This window comes from Rhinolophus sinicus, chromosome 3 (assembly GCF_057876585.1).
Source record: "Rhinolophus sinicus isolate RSI-liver-muscle chromosome 3, RSI-T2T, whole genome shotgun sequence".
Lineage (NCBI taxonomy): Eukaryota > Metazoa > Chordata > Mammalia > Chiroptera > Rhinolophidae > Rhinolophus > Rhinolophus sinicus.
The window spans coordinates 132,773,529-132,791,838 of NC_142503.1; the positions used below are offsets into that span (position 1 = coordinate 132,773,529).

General features: G+C 37.9%; 1 protein-coding gene across 1 annotated transcript in view; it reads right to left on the reverse strand.

The window, feature by feature from the left end:
* Window positions 1-6,846: 6,846 nt before the first annotated feature.
* AQR (aquarius intron-binding spliceosomal factor) overlaps window positions 6,847-18,310 on the reverse strand; it is an 87,539-nt gene continuing 76,075 nt past the window's right edge. Inside the window, exons 32-35 of the mRNA XM_019725550.3 lie at window positions 17,740-17,825; window positions 13,016-13,190; window positions 10,195-10,308; window positions 6,847-7,515 (exon numbers count right to left, since the gene is read on the reverse strand). Of these exons, the coding sequence (XP_019581109.3) occupies window positions 7,141-7,515; window positions 10,195-10,308; window positions 13,016-13,190; window positions 17,740-17,825 (750 nt within the window). The 3' untranslated portion in view covers window positions 6,847-7,140. The remainder of the gene's footprint in view (window positions 7,516-10,194; window positions 10,309-13,015; window positions 13,191-17,739; window positions 17,826-18,310) is intronic.

Below are 18,310 nucleotides of genomic sequence, written 5' to 3' on the forward strand. Positions count from 1 at the left end.
GACAGCTGACATTCATGGCTTTCATCAAAGCCAGGATTATATTTCTGCAGAGGAGACACATTCTGTACTTGCTCAGATGAGCCCATTTACTTAATGAGTTCAACTAGATCAAGAGTTGCGACGGCAGCTTCCAAAAAACTTGTCACAATTGATTTCTGTAATTGTATAAGAGCATTTTACTTGCAGTTGTTTTAAAAACAAATTTTTACTCTAGGGAACTTTAACTCACTTGGATGTTCTGTTTAGCTCCCAAATGTGCTAATGCTGGCATTCTGATAGGTAGAGTTAAATTGGGAGGTTGAAGCAGTTGATGTATAATGGTAATTTAAAGTTCAGGTCTCAGTAAATTCTATCTTTCCACTTATTATATATTACACTCTTTACAAACTGTTATTAGTTAACCTGTCTGACAGCTTAAAAACCAGATGGGTTTAGGATAACTAGCATTTAGGAGGGATAGGTTAAGTACTACTTCCTAGAGTCCTTTTCCATTATACGTTTCTCATACGTTTTTCAAACCAAAACAGGTATTAATTTGGCCTTTACCCATGAGTGTAAACATTGCACACACTGAAGCATACTTTCTACAGACCTCTTATTTCCTATCCTAATTCTGCAAGAGAGGCTCCCCTCTGCTAGTCTAACCCAGGGAGGAATACTTTAGCAGGCTTGTCTTATTCATGGGCTTTTTCTGCTCTGATTTGTCTCAAACAAATAAGTTTGAAAAACAGCATGGTGAGGGATTTGCCTGAAAGTCAGATGGTGGCTCTAGTGCCACAGTTCAACTGACTGTGGTGTCCTTGGCAAATGACCCAATGCCTCAGTGTTCTCATTGATGAATGAATGGGGCTATTTCTGGCATCGCTTCCTGTCACACAGTAGGCACTCAATAGTCTATGAATGCATGAGAATTTAGATCATTTCAAAGACATCTTCCACCTTTTTATTATATTTAACTCAATTCATTTCCATGAAGACGTCAACCAGCAAAATACAATGCAAATTAACTAGGTCTATTCCTGCTCTACTCTTCTTGGGACAGTCTGGGATTAGAAGAAACCAGCACTGGACGGTGTTGCTAGAAGCAAAGCGATGATGAAAATACAGTGACAACAATAAGCACATTTATTTGTAAATAACCGAACTAAGAACCAGGACTCCCACAGGCAAAATGAACCAATGAACTAAAGAAGGAAAAGACAATATTTTATATGATCACTTTCTATCCAGAACACTTGACTTTTTGAAAATTGTCAATAAATTCAGTTTCTCAAAAGAGCTTTCATATTACACCGGGCATCTCCCACGGAGAAGCACCTACCATTGATTTTCCTGCACTTACGTAGATTTACTGCAAGAAGAGGAAAGTGTCAGGTGAGTATGCAACACAAGTCACACCTGGAGAGAAAAGGGATTACGGGGACAGTCACCTCTGGAGAGAGAATTCAACATGTCTGATTCAAGGCAACGTTTGGGGTCCTCTCATGAGGAGACATTTTCTCATTTTTTGTATCTGCCTTTATTTTCTTCTATTATTTCTAGTCCACTCCTATTGGCCATTCTTTTCCCTTTTTAAAACTTAAATTTTTTAAAGGAAACAATTAAACTTTTTAAAGAAACACATTTAAACTTTTTAAAGAAACACACATTTAAAGGACTAAGAAAATAAAACACTAGAAATATGAACTGTTCTTTCACTACTGACTAGTAAGAAATGAGAAAAGCCTACTGTGAAATGCTGAAGTCTAAAATTAAAACAGAATGCTCAGTGACCTTTTCGTCAGAGGCGCACATGAAAAAAAGTCAAGGTACATTGATCAAACTTTCATTCATTTGTATTTCTGGATATTGCTATTAATAACATATGACACTCAACAAATCATACTACAACATGACATTTTGTATGACTCACCTCACCTCTAGTCTCTCCTTCATCTGTTACTTCAGCCTCTGGTTACTTACAGGAAAAAAAAATGTATTAGAGCATTTTTTTTTTTTTTTTTTTTTTGTAAGAGAGGAAAAACTTTATCCCTTCTCAAGGTCTGTGGCTGGGGTGTGAATTAAACTGACAAAAGACTGATAAACAGGAGATAAAGCATACATATTTGTAAACAACTGAACTAAAAATCAGAAGAAAAAAACCCTCCCACAATGGCCAAGTTTATAAAAGCAAATTTAATTGATATTTTAAACTTTACTTCCACAGATGTTATACAGAAAAGAAGTGAAAACCCAAAAGAAGTAGTCAGGCTGGGAAACTTATATACTATTTTAACAAAGTGTGATCAATTGTGAAGTAAAAAGGGAAAGGAAAAGCGGATTTGGGCTTTTCAGGGGTGGTAAATTGTGGGAAAGTAAATATATGAAGAAACTGATGAAGAGAAGGATTATTTTAGTTAAGGTTTGTTTCTGTAGACTCACCTCAGTATCATCTTTGTTTCCAGTGGGAAGGGTAGTTTTTCTCTTCCTGGTACAGGTGAAAGGAGACACCTTTACAAAGGGAAATTTATGCCCTGCTTTAGGCAGAGGCAGGAGGACAGAGTTCTTCCTGCATCCACTGCTTCTCAATTGCCTTCCACTCAAAATAATCCTTATGCCAAAGTGGCACATTATGACCCCCTTAATTTTCCAGGCAGGAATTGAAGTTCAATTGCTCCTGTAAAGATATTGTTTCCCATTTTGCAGAGCTAGTTCCCTTAGGTGTCTTATTAATAAAAAAACAATAAAAAAAACCCCAAACAACAAAGAACCCTCCTCCCCCCAAAAAAAACACAAAGAATTCTATGGTCAACTAAGTTGGGGATATGCTAAGTTAAATGAAATTAAACATGATTGTTTCTAGCAAGAAGTCTCAGAATCTTGAATGGTCTAACAACGCATTGTGATTCTGCAAAAGGGAAATAATGATTCATTGTGTTCCCCAAACTTATTTGACCATGGAGCATGTTTTTCAAAGTATTTTTCAAGACTAGTGTTTCCTGTAATATATATTGAGAAATGGGATCAGCCATTTTTGCATGTAAGTGCAAAAGTTTAAGTGGCCAATGAAGTAAGTATAAGGCAAAAGGGCGAGAGAGCGCTAACTGAATAAAACTGGTACAGTGTCAGTTAGCAGGAACAATGCGGCATTCTGAATCACGCTCCTGGGAATTCAGCTCTGGTTTGTCCCTAGGAGCGAAAACTAAAGCATCCAAAGCCTCTGGATCCCCTTGAATTAAAATCCCTTCTTGGGCACCAGAGTCCCAATGGCTGAAGAAAAAATGGTCTCGTGTTCATTTCCATCCTTGGCTCAGTACAGCTCTAGTTGCATTATTCTTCAACATCTATTAACATGATAGCTTTCTAATTACAAAGGCTAACTGCCAAGTATTCTTCACAGGAAGCAAGGCACTGCTTGTCTTTAATTGCTCTTCTGGCTTGTGCAAAAGGGTCAGTGCTTTAAAAAATCTTTTTAATCTTATTTTGAGAAACATATCTCAAAATACCATTTGAGTGGCTGCAAAATAAAAAGGAACGGGTGGATTCAAGGTACAAAGCTAAAGAACTGCAATGATATAGATGATTTGGGGGTGGGAGGATACAGGATTCGGAATCGGTATTAGTTATCAATACATCAGAAGCATGATGGTACCTAGTGTCTTTCCTCTGCTTATGCTGTGCTGCCAGAATTTCATTTTCATCAGGAACCATCTTCAATGTCATGATGGACTGATTCAGAGGTTCCCAATCAATACATAGACTTGATTCTTTATCCTCGAAGTCAATTGCCACCACATGTACCCTTCGCCATCATCCTCCATGCTCCCTGGAGAGGGGCACAGTTAAGCACCCAAGTCAGGAGATTGTTGGCAAAATCCTACATTGTCTCCAAGATCCGGGGAAAAGTGGAGAAAGTGACTAATATTTACTGAGCACCCAGGTGCCAGATTTTTCATACACATTACCTCACTGATAAACAAATCTTCCCTATTTTGTAAAGAAAACTGGGGCTTAGAGAGGTTATAAAACCAGTCCAAGGTCAAACCAAATGCTGATGAGTAAATTAGGTTAAAATTTGAGCCAGATCTGGGTGAGTCCAAAGTCTGTTTTCTAATATCATGCTGTCTCCTGATCCTAAAAAACTTCATTTTATATAGGAGCATAAATGGCCCATTTATACCATGTCTCTCAGGATCTTGCAAAACATCTCAACTTTTATCACACCAACTTGAAGAGACCTGATCATGTTGAGATCTTCTCCTTCATTTGCCCCAATCAATGGAGCTATTTATTTTCAACTGCTGGTAGTGAACTTTCTTAACTCAGCATTTTGTGAAAAAAAGTCTAAATACTTGAACTGCTTCCTTTCATGCTCATTCTCTTTTCCTGCATCTTTTTGGTTTGCTTTTAAAAATAGACTCCCAAATCACTGCCTATTCAACTATGGTAGACAGGATGGAGAGCAGTGAGGACACCAACCTGAAATGGTCAACGGCTGGAGGACCTGCGTCTGTAGTAAACTGAAGTAGAGATTATTTTTTAAATTTTTATTGGAGAATATTGGGGAACAGTGTGTCTCTCCAGGGCCCATCAGCTCCAAGTCGTCCTTCAATCTAGTTGTGGAGGGCGCAGCTCAGCTCCCAGTCCAGTTGCTGCTTTCAATCTTTAGTTGAAGGGGGCGCAGCCCACCATCCCACGCCGGAATTGAACCAGCAACCTTGTTGAGAGCTCCGCTCTAACCAACTGAGCCATCCGGTCGCCCCAATTAGAAAACTCTCGCATTTATTAAGCCATCACTCCTTCGTGCTTGATTGAAAAAAATAAACAAAATACTATCCTAGAACCATAGACTTGGAGTCTCTCCTGCTTTCCCACAGAAGCCACCCTGGCTAAGACGACCTGATTCAGTTTCCTCATTGTTTAAAATAATAGAGCTCTTTAAGTTCCTTTAAAAATTCCATGATTTGACAATCAACTGCAACTCACTGACCTCCCCTGTGGATAAGCAATTTAAAACAACTCAAACTGCATCGTCATGATCCTTTTAAAAATTTCTTTGGCAAAGGCAAAGGACTTACCAATCTTTCAGTTAAATTTCCTTTTAGTGTAGTAGAAAATCAAGCTGCAAAGAACAAAGTCTGGTCACCCAACTAGAGAGTGATTTACAGTGTTTGGAAAATGCTTTACTCAATGAGAAAGCAGCATAAAAGTTTGCTTATGTTGGTTGCAGGTCTCATGATTCAAAGCCTCTAAAAGGTAGAGAGAAAAATCAGTCTTTTCCAGGAAAGACAGTAAAGCTTCTTTCCCTCTTGCTTAGCCTGATACTATATGTTCACAAATGAAAATAATTCGGTGAGTGCTAGTCCTCATTACAGATGCCCACAACATCTGCTTTCAAGTTCTTATAATCACAGAAATTATGTAACAGGCGGTCTGGCTCCATTCTTACTCTGGTAACAAACAGAGCTACGTTTCCTAGTATCGTTTCCTTGGCATTTCACTCTCCTCATCATCCCGTCATCACTTTCCTTTTCCCTCCTCCCCCAACATTTACCCAAGATTGCAGATGCAGGACACCCTGTAAGATGAGAGCCTGAGTCACACCCACCACAGCCTGGTCAAGTGCAGCAAAACCAGTCACTCAAAGATACTCTATCATTGACTTGACTTTCTGGGTTTAATTTTCTAATGAATTCATCCGTCTTTCAAAACGTCAGGATCAGAAGCATTTCAATGGCAGTGTGCAGTTCTCATTTATTTCTTCAAAGGATCTCCGGACATGGTCATGCCTATAGGTAAATGTACTAGAAGAGATATTTTGGGGAAATTCTTCTCTTAGCCACTCTAGCAGATGTCAAAATGGGGGAGAGAGAACTAGTGGGCAATTTCTCCACACCGCTCGTATACATATTCACCTCTTTTCTGGCCACCATGGCCAGGGACCTTATAAGCAGAGGACCTTGTCAGAAAACATTAGTCACACAGTTAATTCTATCATCAGAGAATCGTCATTCCACCTTCTATTTATGTGAGGACAGCTCAGTAATCTCAGTATAGTGCTTCTCAAACTACAGAGTGCTTATGAATCACCTGGGGACTTTGCTGAAATGTAGATTCAGATTTAACAGGTCTGGGGTAGAGCCCAAACGTGCATTTCTAACAAGCTCCAGTGAACCCTCATGCTGCAGATTTGCAAGCCACACTTGAGTAGCAGGATCCTAGTATCTTCGTCCTCCCAAATTAGGAGCACATTTTACCTTAAGGTCTCCTTGTGGCTGGTTATCTACCAAGAGAACTACATAGGGCAAAAAACACAGAACCTCTTCACTGGGTGAATTCTATCCTATACACAGGTGTTCACTGACTTTCACTGCCCAGACTGTGGATCTTCTTCCAGCCCAGATGTGCCTTTTCCTTCTTGCTTAGCTGAATGACAAATCCTGGTTCAGCCCCACCAGCCTTATCTGATGCCACTCTGCCAACAACTCAAACATCTGAAGCTAAAGTACCTGCTAAACACGTGCTAAAGTACAGATTCCTGGGTACTAACCCCGAGATTCTGATTCATTAGGTCTAGAGTGGGCCCAAGAAGAAATAGACACCCTAGGAGATTCGGATACATTATGAGATTTTGGTGAAAGAAACACGTTTCCTCTTTGATGGACTTGAGAAACCTGCATCTTGCTGCAGTTGTTAATGCCTTTACATCAAGGAAGACAAAAGGAAACACAACTTGAGCATCTCATACTATGATGGAGGAAACTATTTCCTCCCCGATTTCACCACTTGCTTAAGGATATTTATGGTTAGTGCCAGTGTATTCTTTTTCTTTAGAGAAGTTCACTAAAAATGTAAATGTTTTACATATTCTATAGAAAAATTCTTTTAATGTAGGTATGATTAAAGATACACTCAGTTAATGATAGAAATATCAAAGGAATGATTATTTGCCATTCCGTTTGAACAAATGAAACCAGAGTTGTTCATACACATACATTTAAAAAACTATATCCAAGAAGAACAAACACTGTAATCAGTTAACAAAAATAACGACTGAACAGTAATTATTACCTTTAAAATGGCAGAAGCAAATATAAAATACAAAAACTAACTTTACTTAGACTTTATGAATGAAATGTCCTAAGAAAGGTGACCATTTGGCTACTTGGTCTCCTCTGGGGCAGATGTGGCATCTGGATGGGTGTTAGCCTCTGCTGGTACAGCCTCAGGTCCGGCCACAGCAGCGGTGATCTCAGATAGAGCAGAGATGGCTTCTGGGTTGGAACCAGCTCCTGTCTGATTGGGGGCGGTCTCAGTCTGATTGGCGGTGGGCTCAGTCTGATTGGAGGTGGGCTCAGTCTGATTGGAGGTGGGCTCAGTCTGAGAGGCTAACGTTTCTTGACTGGAGCTGGCATCTGTTAGACTGGGTATGTCGGCTTGAGCAGGCATGCCCTCTTCTTCTGTTTCCAATTCTGTTTCCTGACTTTGAACTTCCTCACCTTCTTCCACCATAGCAGGTGGTAGCTGTAATAAAGTCTAATAAAAAAAGAAAATATCAATATAAACTAACTCAAGTGAAAAAACACTGGCTTATAATATTAAGCTGTCACATTAACATTATTTTCCTAGTAAACACTGTGCACTCTAGAGTTCTCCGAAACACTGCTGGCCATATATTACAGATGAAACAACTCTGATGACAATGGCCTAGATTTTGCTAACTCCAAGGAATGTGCCAATACAGACATTACAAATAATGATCAAAGTACATATTAAATCTTTAGAAAGGGAAATAATGTGAAAATCTATTAGATTTTTTAACAAAGGAATTTGCGGTCACACTTCTGGAAAAACAGTGGCTGATTAGGACTGATTGACACACCAACTCAAGAAGGGCCAACTTCAGTCAAGGAGCCCTGTGAGGTGTGGGGAGGACCCAGGCCTCGGGAGAAAGCCATGGCAGGGAGGGAGCAGCAGGGTACAAGGTCTGTCCTACTAAACGAGAACACTGCAGCAGCTCTATCTGCTCCCCTCCCCTTTGTCCCATGGCAGTCTAGAGCTAATAAGGCTTGGCTTCTCTCCTCAGGGACTCTGCTTCTCTTGTTAAAAATTGAAAAATTTAAAAAGTACCATTCATAATTAGCAGTAAAAAATGTGAAATATTAGCAATGAAACTAATAACCTATATATGAGGTCTTTTTGCTGAAAACTGCCAAATATTGATGAGAAAATTAAAAAAACATCTAACTAAATGGAGAGAGATGATATTCACGGACGACTCAATATTGTTAAGATGTTAACTTAATCTCCTCAAATTGATCCTAAGCAATCTTACTTCCCAAAACAAACTAATTAAAACTCCCACATGTTTTTCTGGGGTAGAAATTGACAAGATGATTCTAATATGTATATAGAAAAGTGATGGAAATAGAATAGCCAAAACAATTTTAAAAAAGAACAAAACTGAAGGACTCACATTATCTAATTTCAAGATTTACTATAAAGCTACTCTTAATACAGGTAGTGTGGTAATTGCAAAAGGATAGATACACAGATCTATGGAACAGAACAGAAAGCTCAGAAGTAGACTCACATATGTGGCCAACTGATTTTTTGACTAAGGTGACAAAGCAATTCAATAGAGGAAAAAACAGTCTATTCAGAAAATGGTGCTAAAACAATTAGATATCTACATGCAAATGAATAAAACTCAAGTCTACCTTGCATCATACAAAAAATTAACTCACAATAAATGCAAACCTAAAACTCTAAAACTTCTAAAAGAAAACATCAGAAAAAAGGCTGTAACTCTGGGTTATAGTGTTCTTTTAGGACATAAAAAAGCACGAATCATAAAAGAACATCTTGATATACTGAATTTCATCAAAATTTAAAACTTCTGTTCTTTGAAAGATACTTGAAAGTCCAAGACCAAGAGAAAATATTCATAAAACACATATCTGATAAGGGAATCATAGTCAGAATTAATTTAAAAACTCTCAAAACTCAATAATAAAACAAATAACCCAATTTTAAAATATGAGCGAGAGACCTGAACAGACAAATCCTCAAAGAAGACAGATGGCAAATAACCACATGAAAAGATGCTCAACATCATTAGTCACTCGGGAAATGCAAATTAAAACCATAATGAGAAACCACTGCATACCTACTGGGATAGCTAAAATGATAATAATAATAATAATAATGATACTACTAATAATAATAAACAACTCTACCAAGTGTGTGTGAGATACAGAGGAATCCAAACCCTCATCTACAGCTGGTGGAAATAAAAATGCTGCAACCCCTGGGTAAAACAGGTTGGCAGTTTCTTAAAAAGTTGAACACATGCTTCCCACATTACTCAGCCACTGCACTCCTAGGAATTTACCCAAGAAAAAGTACAAAGACTTGAGCAAGAATGTTCATAGGAGCTTTCTTTGTAACAGCCCACACTGGAAACTACCCAAATGTCCATCGACAGGTAAATGGGTACACTTGGGACGTCCACACAATGCAAGACGTCCACACAATGCAATACTCTTCAGTAATAACAAGGCAAGGACTACTGATCATGCAAAAACATGAATGAATCTTGAAATAATTATGCCCATAGCTAGAAAAAAGAAGAGTCCATTTACTTCAATGTCTAGAAAATGGAGACCAATCAATCTATAGTGACAGAAAGCAGATCCCTGGTTGCCTGGAGAAGGTGGGAAACACTTGGTGAAGGGTGCCAGGGATTATCCAGAGGCATGAGGAGCTTTTGGGGAGAATGGCTATGTTCATTATCCTGACTGTGATGATGGCTTCATAGGTATATACATACGTCAGAACCTATCAACTTATATACTTTAAATATGTGCAATGTATTCCATACCAAATTATACCGACATAAAGATGTTTTAAAAGTATGAATGTTACATGAATAATAACATCCTATTTTGGTTTATTAAAGATTTATTCCGAGGTGAAGGGGAATATAGCCAATAATATTGTGATAACATTGCATGGTGACAGATGAGTACTAGAATTAGTGCAGTGATCATATTGCAAGGTATAAAAATGTCAAATCACTATATTGTACACCTGAAACTAATAAAACTAATGTAACACTGTATATCAACTATACTGAAATATATATAAACCTTATTCGGCAACAGAAAAGATTCTTTCTAGAGCAAGAAAAGTAACAGTTTTGAGAAAACTCACCTGATGATAATGATGTGTAGTCTGTATCAAATGCATGTACATGTTGTATACAAAGTTTGCCATTTGAGGCATATTCTTTATTATCTGTACTTCACGAGATGGTCTCTCCCCATTCTAGAAGGCAAAAAGAAAGTTAAGAACACAATGACAAACACTAAAAGCTAACATTTAGCCAACAAAAGAACATGTCTCCATCTAATGTATAAGCACTGTTAGGATTTAAGGGACAGAAAGATGGCAGGTGTGAGAGTCCAATAAAGAATACATAAAGAGTGATTCAATTTAAATTTAGAAAATGTAGAGATGAGGAGGAAGATAAGAGTCATTAGCTTTTAATACAATTTCAGTAATTAAAACATGACTTTTGGTCTACTAACTAATGTGGAAGAAAAAGAGATAAGCAATCATTTGAATAGAGAGAAAAATCAACATGGTGTAAAGTGGTGGTCTCTTATACTGTGTGTATGCTGCTCCAAGGCAATTCTCAAGATTATTCAAAAAGAAAATACTAAAACTGTTCTTCCTGTTTATGCTTTTCTAAAAAATAGGAAGCTAACGTTTACAATAAGAAGCTAACAGACTGTTAGTAATGAAGGTGAATATTACTAATACTACTAAAAGAATTAGCTAATAAAGTGTAGTCAAAAATGTTGACAAACAGAAGTCTACAGTGTGAACTCTGTGGTATCGATCAGAACAACTGGGGGAGAATGCTAAATCAGAGCCTGAGCTCTAGACCCCAGGGATTTATTTATATTCAGTAAGCCTGAGACAGAATGAGGCGGTTCTGGTGGAGTAGTTTCTGACCACAATCTGAGAAACACTACTCTATCAGTGTAGGTGAGGTGGTAAAGTAAATGAAGAACGAAATCCGCACATCTTCCTAAACCATCCCAGAATAAAGATGAACAACTTTTCTATTTATAGTCAATTATAAAACGTTTATAAAGTCTCACCCTTTCTTACTTTAAGAACAACTCCGAAAAACATAAATGTAAAACATATATCAAGAAAGGATTTTAGGGGCGGCCAGATGGCTCAGTTGGTTAGAGCGTGAGCTCTCAACAAGGTTGCCGGTTCAATTCCTGGGGAGGGTGGGCTGCGCCCCCTGCAACTAAAGACTGAAACCGGTGCCTGGATTTGGAGCTGAGTGGTTCCGGACAAGTACACTGTTCCCCGATATTCCCCAATAAACAAACAAAAAAGTCTTAAAAAAAAAAGTTAAAAAAAGAAAAAGAAAAAGGATTTTATTTTAAAGTGCCAAATTATTTAAAGCACATAAAGTTAGGACTATTTAATACATTAAACAGCATTTCTCAGAATTAAGCAGGAGGGTAGGACTGCATGTAAGCAGGCGTTCTTTTGGTAACTGTTACTTTCCACAAGGTCACAACATCTGTGGGCGAAGACTGCCAATGCTATTACAAGTATAAACTACTGCCTTCAAAACATGAAGGGTTTTGTTTGTTGGTTTTGTTTTTGATTTCATTGCTTATTTTCTGGTAGCTGTCCTGGGAACTGCCTCTGCTGAGATGCGGTGCTGGCTACTCGGCCCTCCCTGCCTCCCGTACTGCCTCTTGAGCAGAGGATGGGGAGCTGCTCTCAGCCCTCAGCCCCCCAGGGCTAGAATCCATGGTGCTGGGTAAAGCACAGTCTCCAAATCTTCTGTTCATTGGTACCGCCTGATCTGCGTTCCAGGTTTCTCCAGATGTGTCCCTGCAGCCCTCGGACACGAAGCACTTGGGAGAAGTGTGGGAAACCTGAAGACAACGAGCCTCTGCCTCAGGCCTCTTGTCAGGAATCATCCTGTTTAGTCATCAGCTTACAAAAAAATCGAGAACCTCAGGGCTTCAGAACTGTGTCCAGATCCCAGAGCCTGACACTCAAGGCTTTACATGACCCCACCCCTCATATATCTCCAGCCTTCCTCCGATTTCTCTATAGCAATTTTTCTTTAAAAAGAAAAAAATGCATTTAAAAAAACCCCAAAAATATACATAGCATTATTATAAAACAAACAGAATTTATTCCTGTTTTTTTTTGGAAGCGGGGAGAAGTGTGTATTGTTAACATTTAAAAGAGTTTTATTTAAATTCCAATGGACCTCTAAGACATTTCATTAAATGAAAAAGGCAAAACCCAAGTCTGTATAGTATGGTAACCTTCATGTAAGAAAGAAAACAATACAATAAACAGCTATCTGCTCCTTGTGCAAAAACAATATATGAAGAGACTGGGGGGAGGAAGAGGGGAAAAGAGAAAGGAGGGAGAATAGGAAACAGGTAGCAGGGATGGATGGATGGATAAGGAGGGAGTGGCATTTTTCTGAGTATATCTTTTTGTTAAGTATATGTTCCGTTCCCTGCCCCATTTCCCCAGAATGTAAGCTTCTTAAGGTTTCTCCAGAGCTAAACCATTTATCACTCTGTTATCAAGTAATTAAATTCTCCTTACAAAGCTCAAGAGCGGCAGTACAACACAATGATTATTAATATGGACTCTGGAGTCAGCCTGCCTGGGTTTTTAAATCTTGGGTTCTCCATCTACTAGATGCATGGCCAAACTTCTCTAACCCTCAGTTTCCTCATATGTAAAATGGGGTTAATAAGAAAACCTACTGAACAGGGCTGTTACTGAGATGAAATGAGATAAATGTATGTAAAGAGCTAATTGCCTGTTACATGGTGAGTGCTCAATACATGTTGGCACGTATTCTTTTTATATAGAAAACCTCATTTAGTGCTAATTGTGCGGATGTTCCTAGCTCACGTGGCCACCTGTAACAGAATGCTGCTCTATACCATGAGGAAAGAAGTCCTACCTTTCGACTGGTTGGGAAAGGTTCTGTTGGAATTATATGCAAATGAAGTGGGCGGGCCGTGAGCTGGCTGAAGGCAGGAGTTAGTTCAAAACAGTTTTGGAAGAGAGACACTCTGGCGAAGATATAAAGTCCAAGTCTCGCTCTAGACATGGCCACCACTAAGCGACGGACATCCCTTTGGGAAACAAACAAAATTAATTAACATACATGAAGATTAACAGCATATTTATGCAGCTTTCAAAATCTTTTATTTTTTTTTATATATTCCACTAAATAGTCCTGTTAAGCTGTGGCGATAAATGGTTAAGCTTCTTCAAAACGATAGTGTGCTTGCTTCAGCAGCACCTGTACTAAAAAACTTAACAGAGCAAACATTAAGTTAATCAATATTATGAGATTAGTAAACCAAGTAAAAAGTTATGCTTTATTATAATCTCTATGTTGGTTTTTTGGGGGGAGGGCAGAGAAAACCACAAAATAACGAAAGTACTGATTAAAAAGGTCTAAGTAGCTCTACCTTGTTTCCCCGAAAATAAGACCTAGCCAGACAATCAGCTCTAATGCATCTTGGAGCAAAAATTAATATAAGACCCGGTATTATATTATTTTATATTATATTATATTATGTTATATTATTATATTACCCAGTCTTATAGTAAAATAAGACCGGGTCTTATATTAATTTTTGCTCCAAAAGGCGCATTAGAGCTGGTTGTCCGGCTAGGTCTTATTTTCGGGGAAACATGGGATTGGGATGACGGTACAGCTCAGTTGTCAGTCACCACCACACCACAGAGTCAATCTGAACCAACCCTTCCTCCGCTTCTTCACCTACCAAATTCTCAGACACTGTCAAGGTCAAATTTTGTTTCTTAGATAAATCTTATTACACTGTTTTATACTTATTTATAGTAATAATCACAACACGGTATGATGATATAACATAATACCATGTCTTAGTCATGTATTTACTCTAGTATCCAGGCTCAGTGCCTGGCCAATAATAAGTATTCAAAATTCACATAAACAGTAATAAAAATGGCTAAATTGAATGATCCAACTACACATATAGCTGACTATCTACTACATGTCAGTGCTCTTTCATTTAAAAGGAATACATGTTTTTAAAACTTAATTTGAATTTATTGGAATCAAATACATTTATAAAAGAAGGGCTATATATTAAGTCTAATTTCACCTCACTATTAGTTAGAATGTGTTTTAGTAAGAAGAGATAATTTTCGTTTTAAATACAGAGGACAGTTTGTTTTCTCGAGATGCTCTTAGATGACTAAATTTGTGAGTATTGTGCAAACAAAAGGACTTTTATGAATAATAATAAAGTCTAGTAAAATCACCCCTAATCCCTGAAAGAAAGTGTTAAGAGTGTTACAGAGATCAAATGTTACAACGACCATATAATAACCAGGCAGAGAACCAGGAATCAATGACCTTGATAGGGACCTAGTTTCCCTTACCAGGAGGTACCACATGACATTAGCACACATCAGCTATGTTCTTGTGTGTGTGAGGGGTGGGGGGAGAGGAGTGTGGTGCTCCCCTCATCCACACAAAACTAAGAGCTGTTCATTTAGGTAGAAGGCGCAACATACCCCATTCGCAGTAGCGTTTTGAGTAATGTTCGTTCCTTCTACCTGAGACACTGGATTCATGACGAAAACACTGTCTTCTAGGTTCCCCACAAGTCAAATTGTTTTATTTTCTCCACATTTCCTGAGAAGCCCAAGGCGTTATGCTACAGGTAGATAGTTCCAACACTGGTAGCTAGATGTACAATGCTAGAAATACTTAGTGTGAGTTCTCACACAAACATTATAAAGGAAATTATGGTTAAAACAATGTTGTCAGGGAAAAAAGATGGCAACCACTGTGTTAGCATGTTCAGTTCTCCTCTTCACCTCCCAAAGGCTCTTCATCTCTCTGCAGAGCACAGACACAGTGCTTTTGCAGTCCTTCTCAGGAAACGTTCCCTTCTAGGTCTCAGTGCTACAGTGCCGTGAAGTGGCTTTACAAGCTTGATCTCCACTTTACATGAGGAGAGTTGGACTAAAATCTTCGCAGATTCAAATATAGGTATCTTCTAAGGGTATGTTTAATGTCTCCCCAACTGGACTCTGAGCGCCATGAGGGTAGAGATCATAAATGTTTGATTTGCTACTAGATATCAAGAACCCAGCACATTAAATAATAGATCGATTTGAAAGTATTTGCTAAATGAATGAGCAAACACTATGAACATAACAAACTACCAGGCAAAATCATAAATGAGTAGACAGGTTTCCTTGGAGCTACATCTTGAACCCAGGGCAATGAGAATTACCACCTTATTTCATAGCCCCAGATGTGGCTGGGAAAAACAGCATTGTTAAACAACAGGCCATCATTCTGATTGAACCTCTATGAGGAAACAACACAGGAAAGTTACAGTTTCACTACTTTACACTGAACAAGCATTTCTATTGTTTCCTGGACCATTCAAATTTGGTGTGTGTGTTGTGGGGGGCAGACAACAATGAATGTCGGAAAAGGGGCTAGAAATGTCTCATTACTCTGGCTTCTAAATGGCTCCACGGTGTCCTAATACAGATCTCCGGAACTAAAGCTGAATAGTCTGACTCCTACACAATCACCTGATTAGTCTACCCGAAAGAAAACATACGTGAGTAAAAGAAATATGGCAGGTGCTTGGAAAACAGTTCAGCAGTTCCTTAAAGGGTAAACACAGAGGTACCATATGATTCACTAATTTTACTCCTAGGTCTATACCCAAGAGATAGGAAAACATATCTCCACACAAAAAACTTGTACATGAATGTTCATAGCAGCATTATTCATGATGGCCACAAAGTGGAAATAACCCGAATATCCATCAACTGATAAGGACAAACAAAATATGATATAGCCACACAATGGAATGTTACTCGGCAATAAAAAGGAATGAAGTACTCACACATGCTACAACATGAATGAACCTTGAACACATTAAACCCAGCGATTCCATGTATATGAAGTATCTACAATAGGCAAATCTACAGACAGAAAGTAGAATAGTGGTTGACAAGAACTTGGCGGAGAGGGGAAGGAGTGACTGCTGATAAGCACACAGGGCTTCCTGTTGGGATGATGAAAATGTTCTAAAATTAATTGTGAAGATAGCTGCATAACTATGAATATACTAAAAATCACTGACTTGTACACTTGTGAATTGTATAGTATGTGAATTGTATAGTATGTGAATTATATCTCAATAAAGCTATTATTTAAAGGAAATATGGAAGGAAGCAGGTTTCCTTGGTCTCTTGAAAGCTGAGAAACAAAATATTAGAAACGGAAATGAATGAAATAAACCAAAATATTCTATGAAGAGCTTGATAAAATTCTAGCCAAGATACCTGAGGCATCTGGGTAACTGGAAGCACAAATAATAGTGAATCGACATTTCACCTGTATGTTTTAACAGCACCAGCACAATTACCAGCAAGCCCAATGAAGAAGTTGGACTTTTAAAAGCAAATTTTGGCAAGTACAAAGAACATTATTTGAATAATGGTATTTTTGCTTAGAAAACTTTGATTTGTATGACAACACTGAAATCAGATCCTTTTTTACCCCTTCATTTACAAAAATTTTACCATCATTTTTTTTGTTTGTTTCCAGAAAAGTCTGGAAAAGAATAGCATAGATCCCATGAGGAATCTGAAAAAGGCAAAGAAAAAAGGTGGAGAGGGAAGGAACCATCATTCATGTACTCATACTGTTGTTTTTGAGGAATTTTAATTTGTAAAATACAGTGACGCCCCATTCAGACAGCAGCTATGTCTCACTGCAGCAAAGGAATTGCTTTTTAGAAACGTTAGTCTCCAACTACATGTTTGATACTTAAGTAAATAAGCAAAAATAAACTGTCTTTTAGAAGCAATAATCTTAAAATAATTTTGTGAACATTACATGTTTGCTTACTTTTACATAAAAGTTATCAGTCTAATGGAACCTGATCACCGGGCTAAGCTCCAAACAGATCCTGATTTAATGATAACATTATGAGAGCTTGGAGAATTTTCTTTTTATATCCACCAAATAAAACAATAATTGAACTCTCCATATAGTTTTGCTATTAAGTAATATGTGATGAAGGTTTATATAAACCGAACCTTGTAATAAGAAGATATGTTCCCATAAATCTCTAGTACACAAATACATCACAATAGATGATAAAAATAGGTTACTGTTTGTTTCAACAATTCTTAATCCTGGGAGAACAAATGGTTCCTTCATCCTCTATCACCGAAGTCGAAAGACTGTGTGGGTTAGAAATGTCAGAAATTGTATACAACAAAACATTCATTCCGAAGAGATTTTTTAGCACTTTACCTCCTTTAATTTCTGACTTTTCCCCAATAGATATAGGAAATACACACACACACACACACACACACACACACACACACACACACACACACTTTATGGTAAAATGCTATTTCTGAATGTTACCATAACTAAAGCATTTAAGATTCAAAAAAATTCAGAAGCAATGGTTAACTATACAAGAATCTGATAGTTACATTCCAACAAAAAGCACCAAAAGCTACCATAACAATTACTTAACACTTTCAAAAAAATGGTAAAACTACATAGCTACAGAAGTTTAAATTTGCAGCAGATAGTAAAGTTCAATAATATCATGAAAGTTTTTCCTTACATACCTCAAATGGCCCACTGCCCTGGTTCGTACTAGAGAAAGAAGAATATAATCATTCTGTTGACCTTGAAACCTATCAACAGTTGTCACCTAAAAAGAAAACAAAAAGATAAATATGGTATATTTTCAAAAGCACAATAAGAAGACTCTAAAGCAGGGGTGTCCAAACTGCGGCCCACGGGCCAACTGCGGCCTACAATCCATTTTTAATTGGCCCGCAGCAAATTCCAAAAATATATTTAGTTTACTTAAATAAACCAGGTTTACTTAAATAAACGTACTTCACCTCGAGTGGGTGGCCCGGCTGTTTGTGTATTTTACTGCATATGGCCCTTGGTAAAAAACGTTGAAAAAAGTTTGGACACCCCTGTTCTAGAGGGATTGTTTAAATAATGTACTAGAAAAAAAAAAAAAAAAACTCTTAAAATAATCCCCAAAGAAATGTGACCATACACTTGGATTTGGAAGAACAAGTTAATGAACACTATGAAATAAACCACTGTAACCACATTAGGCTATGCCCCTGTGTCAGTCACACTTACAGCACTCGCCTTTACCTGCGCTGATAACTAAAC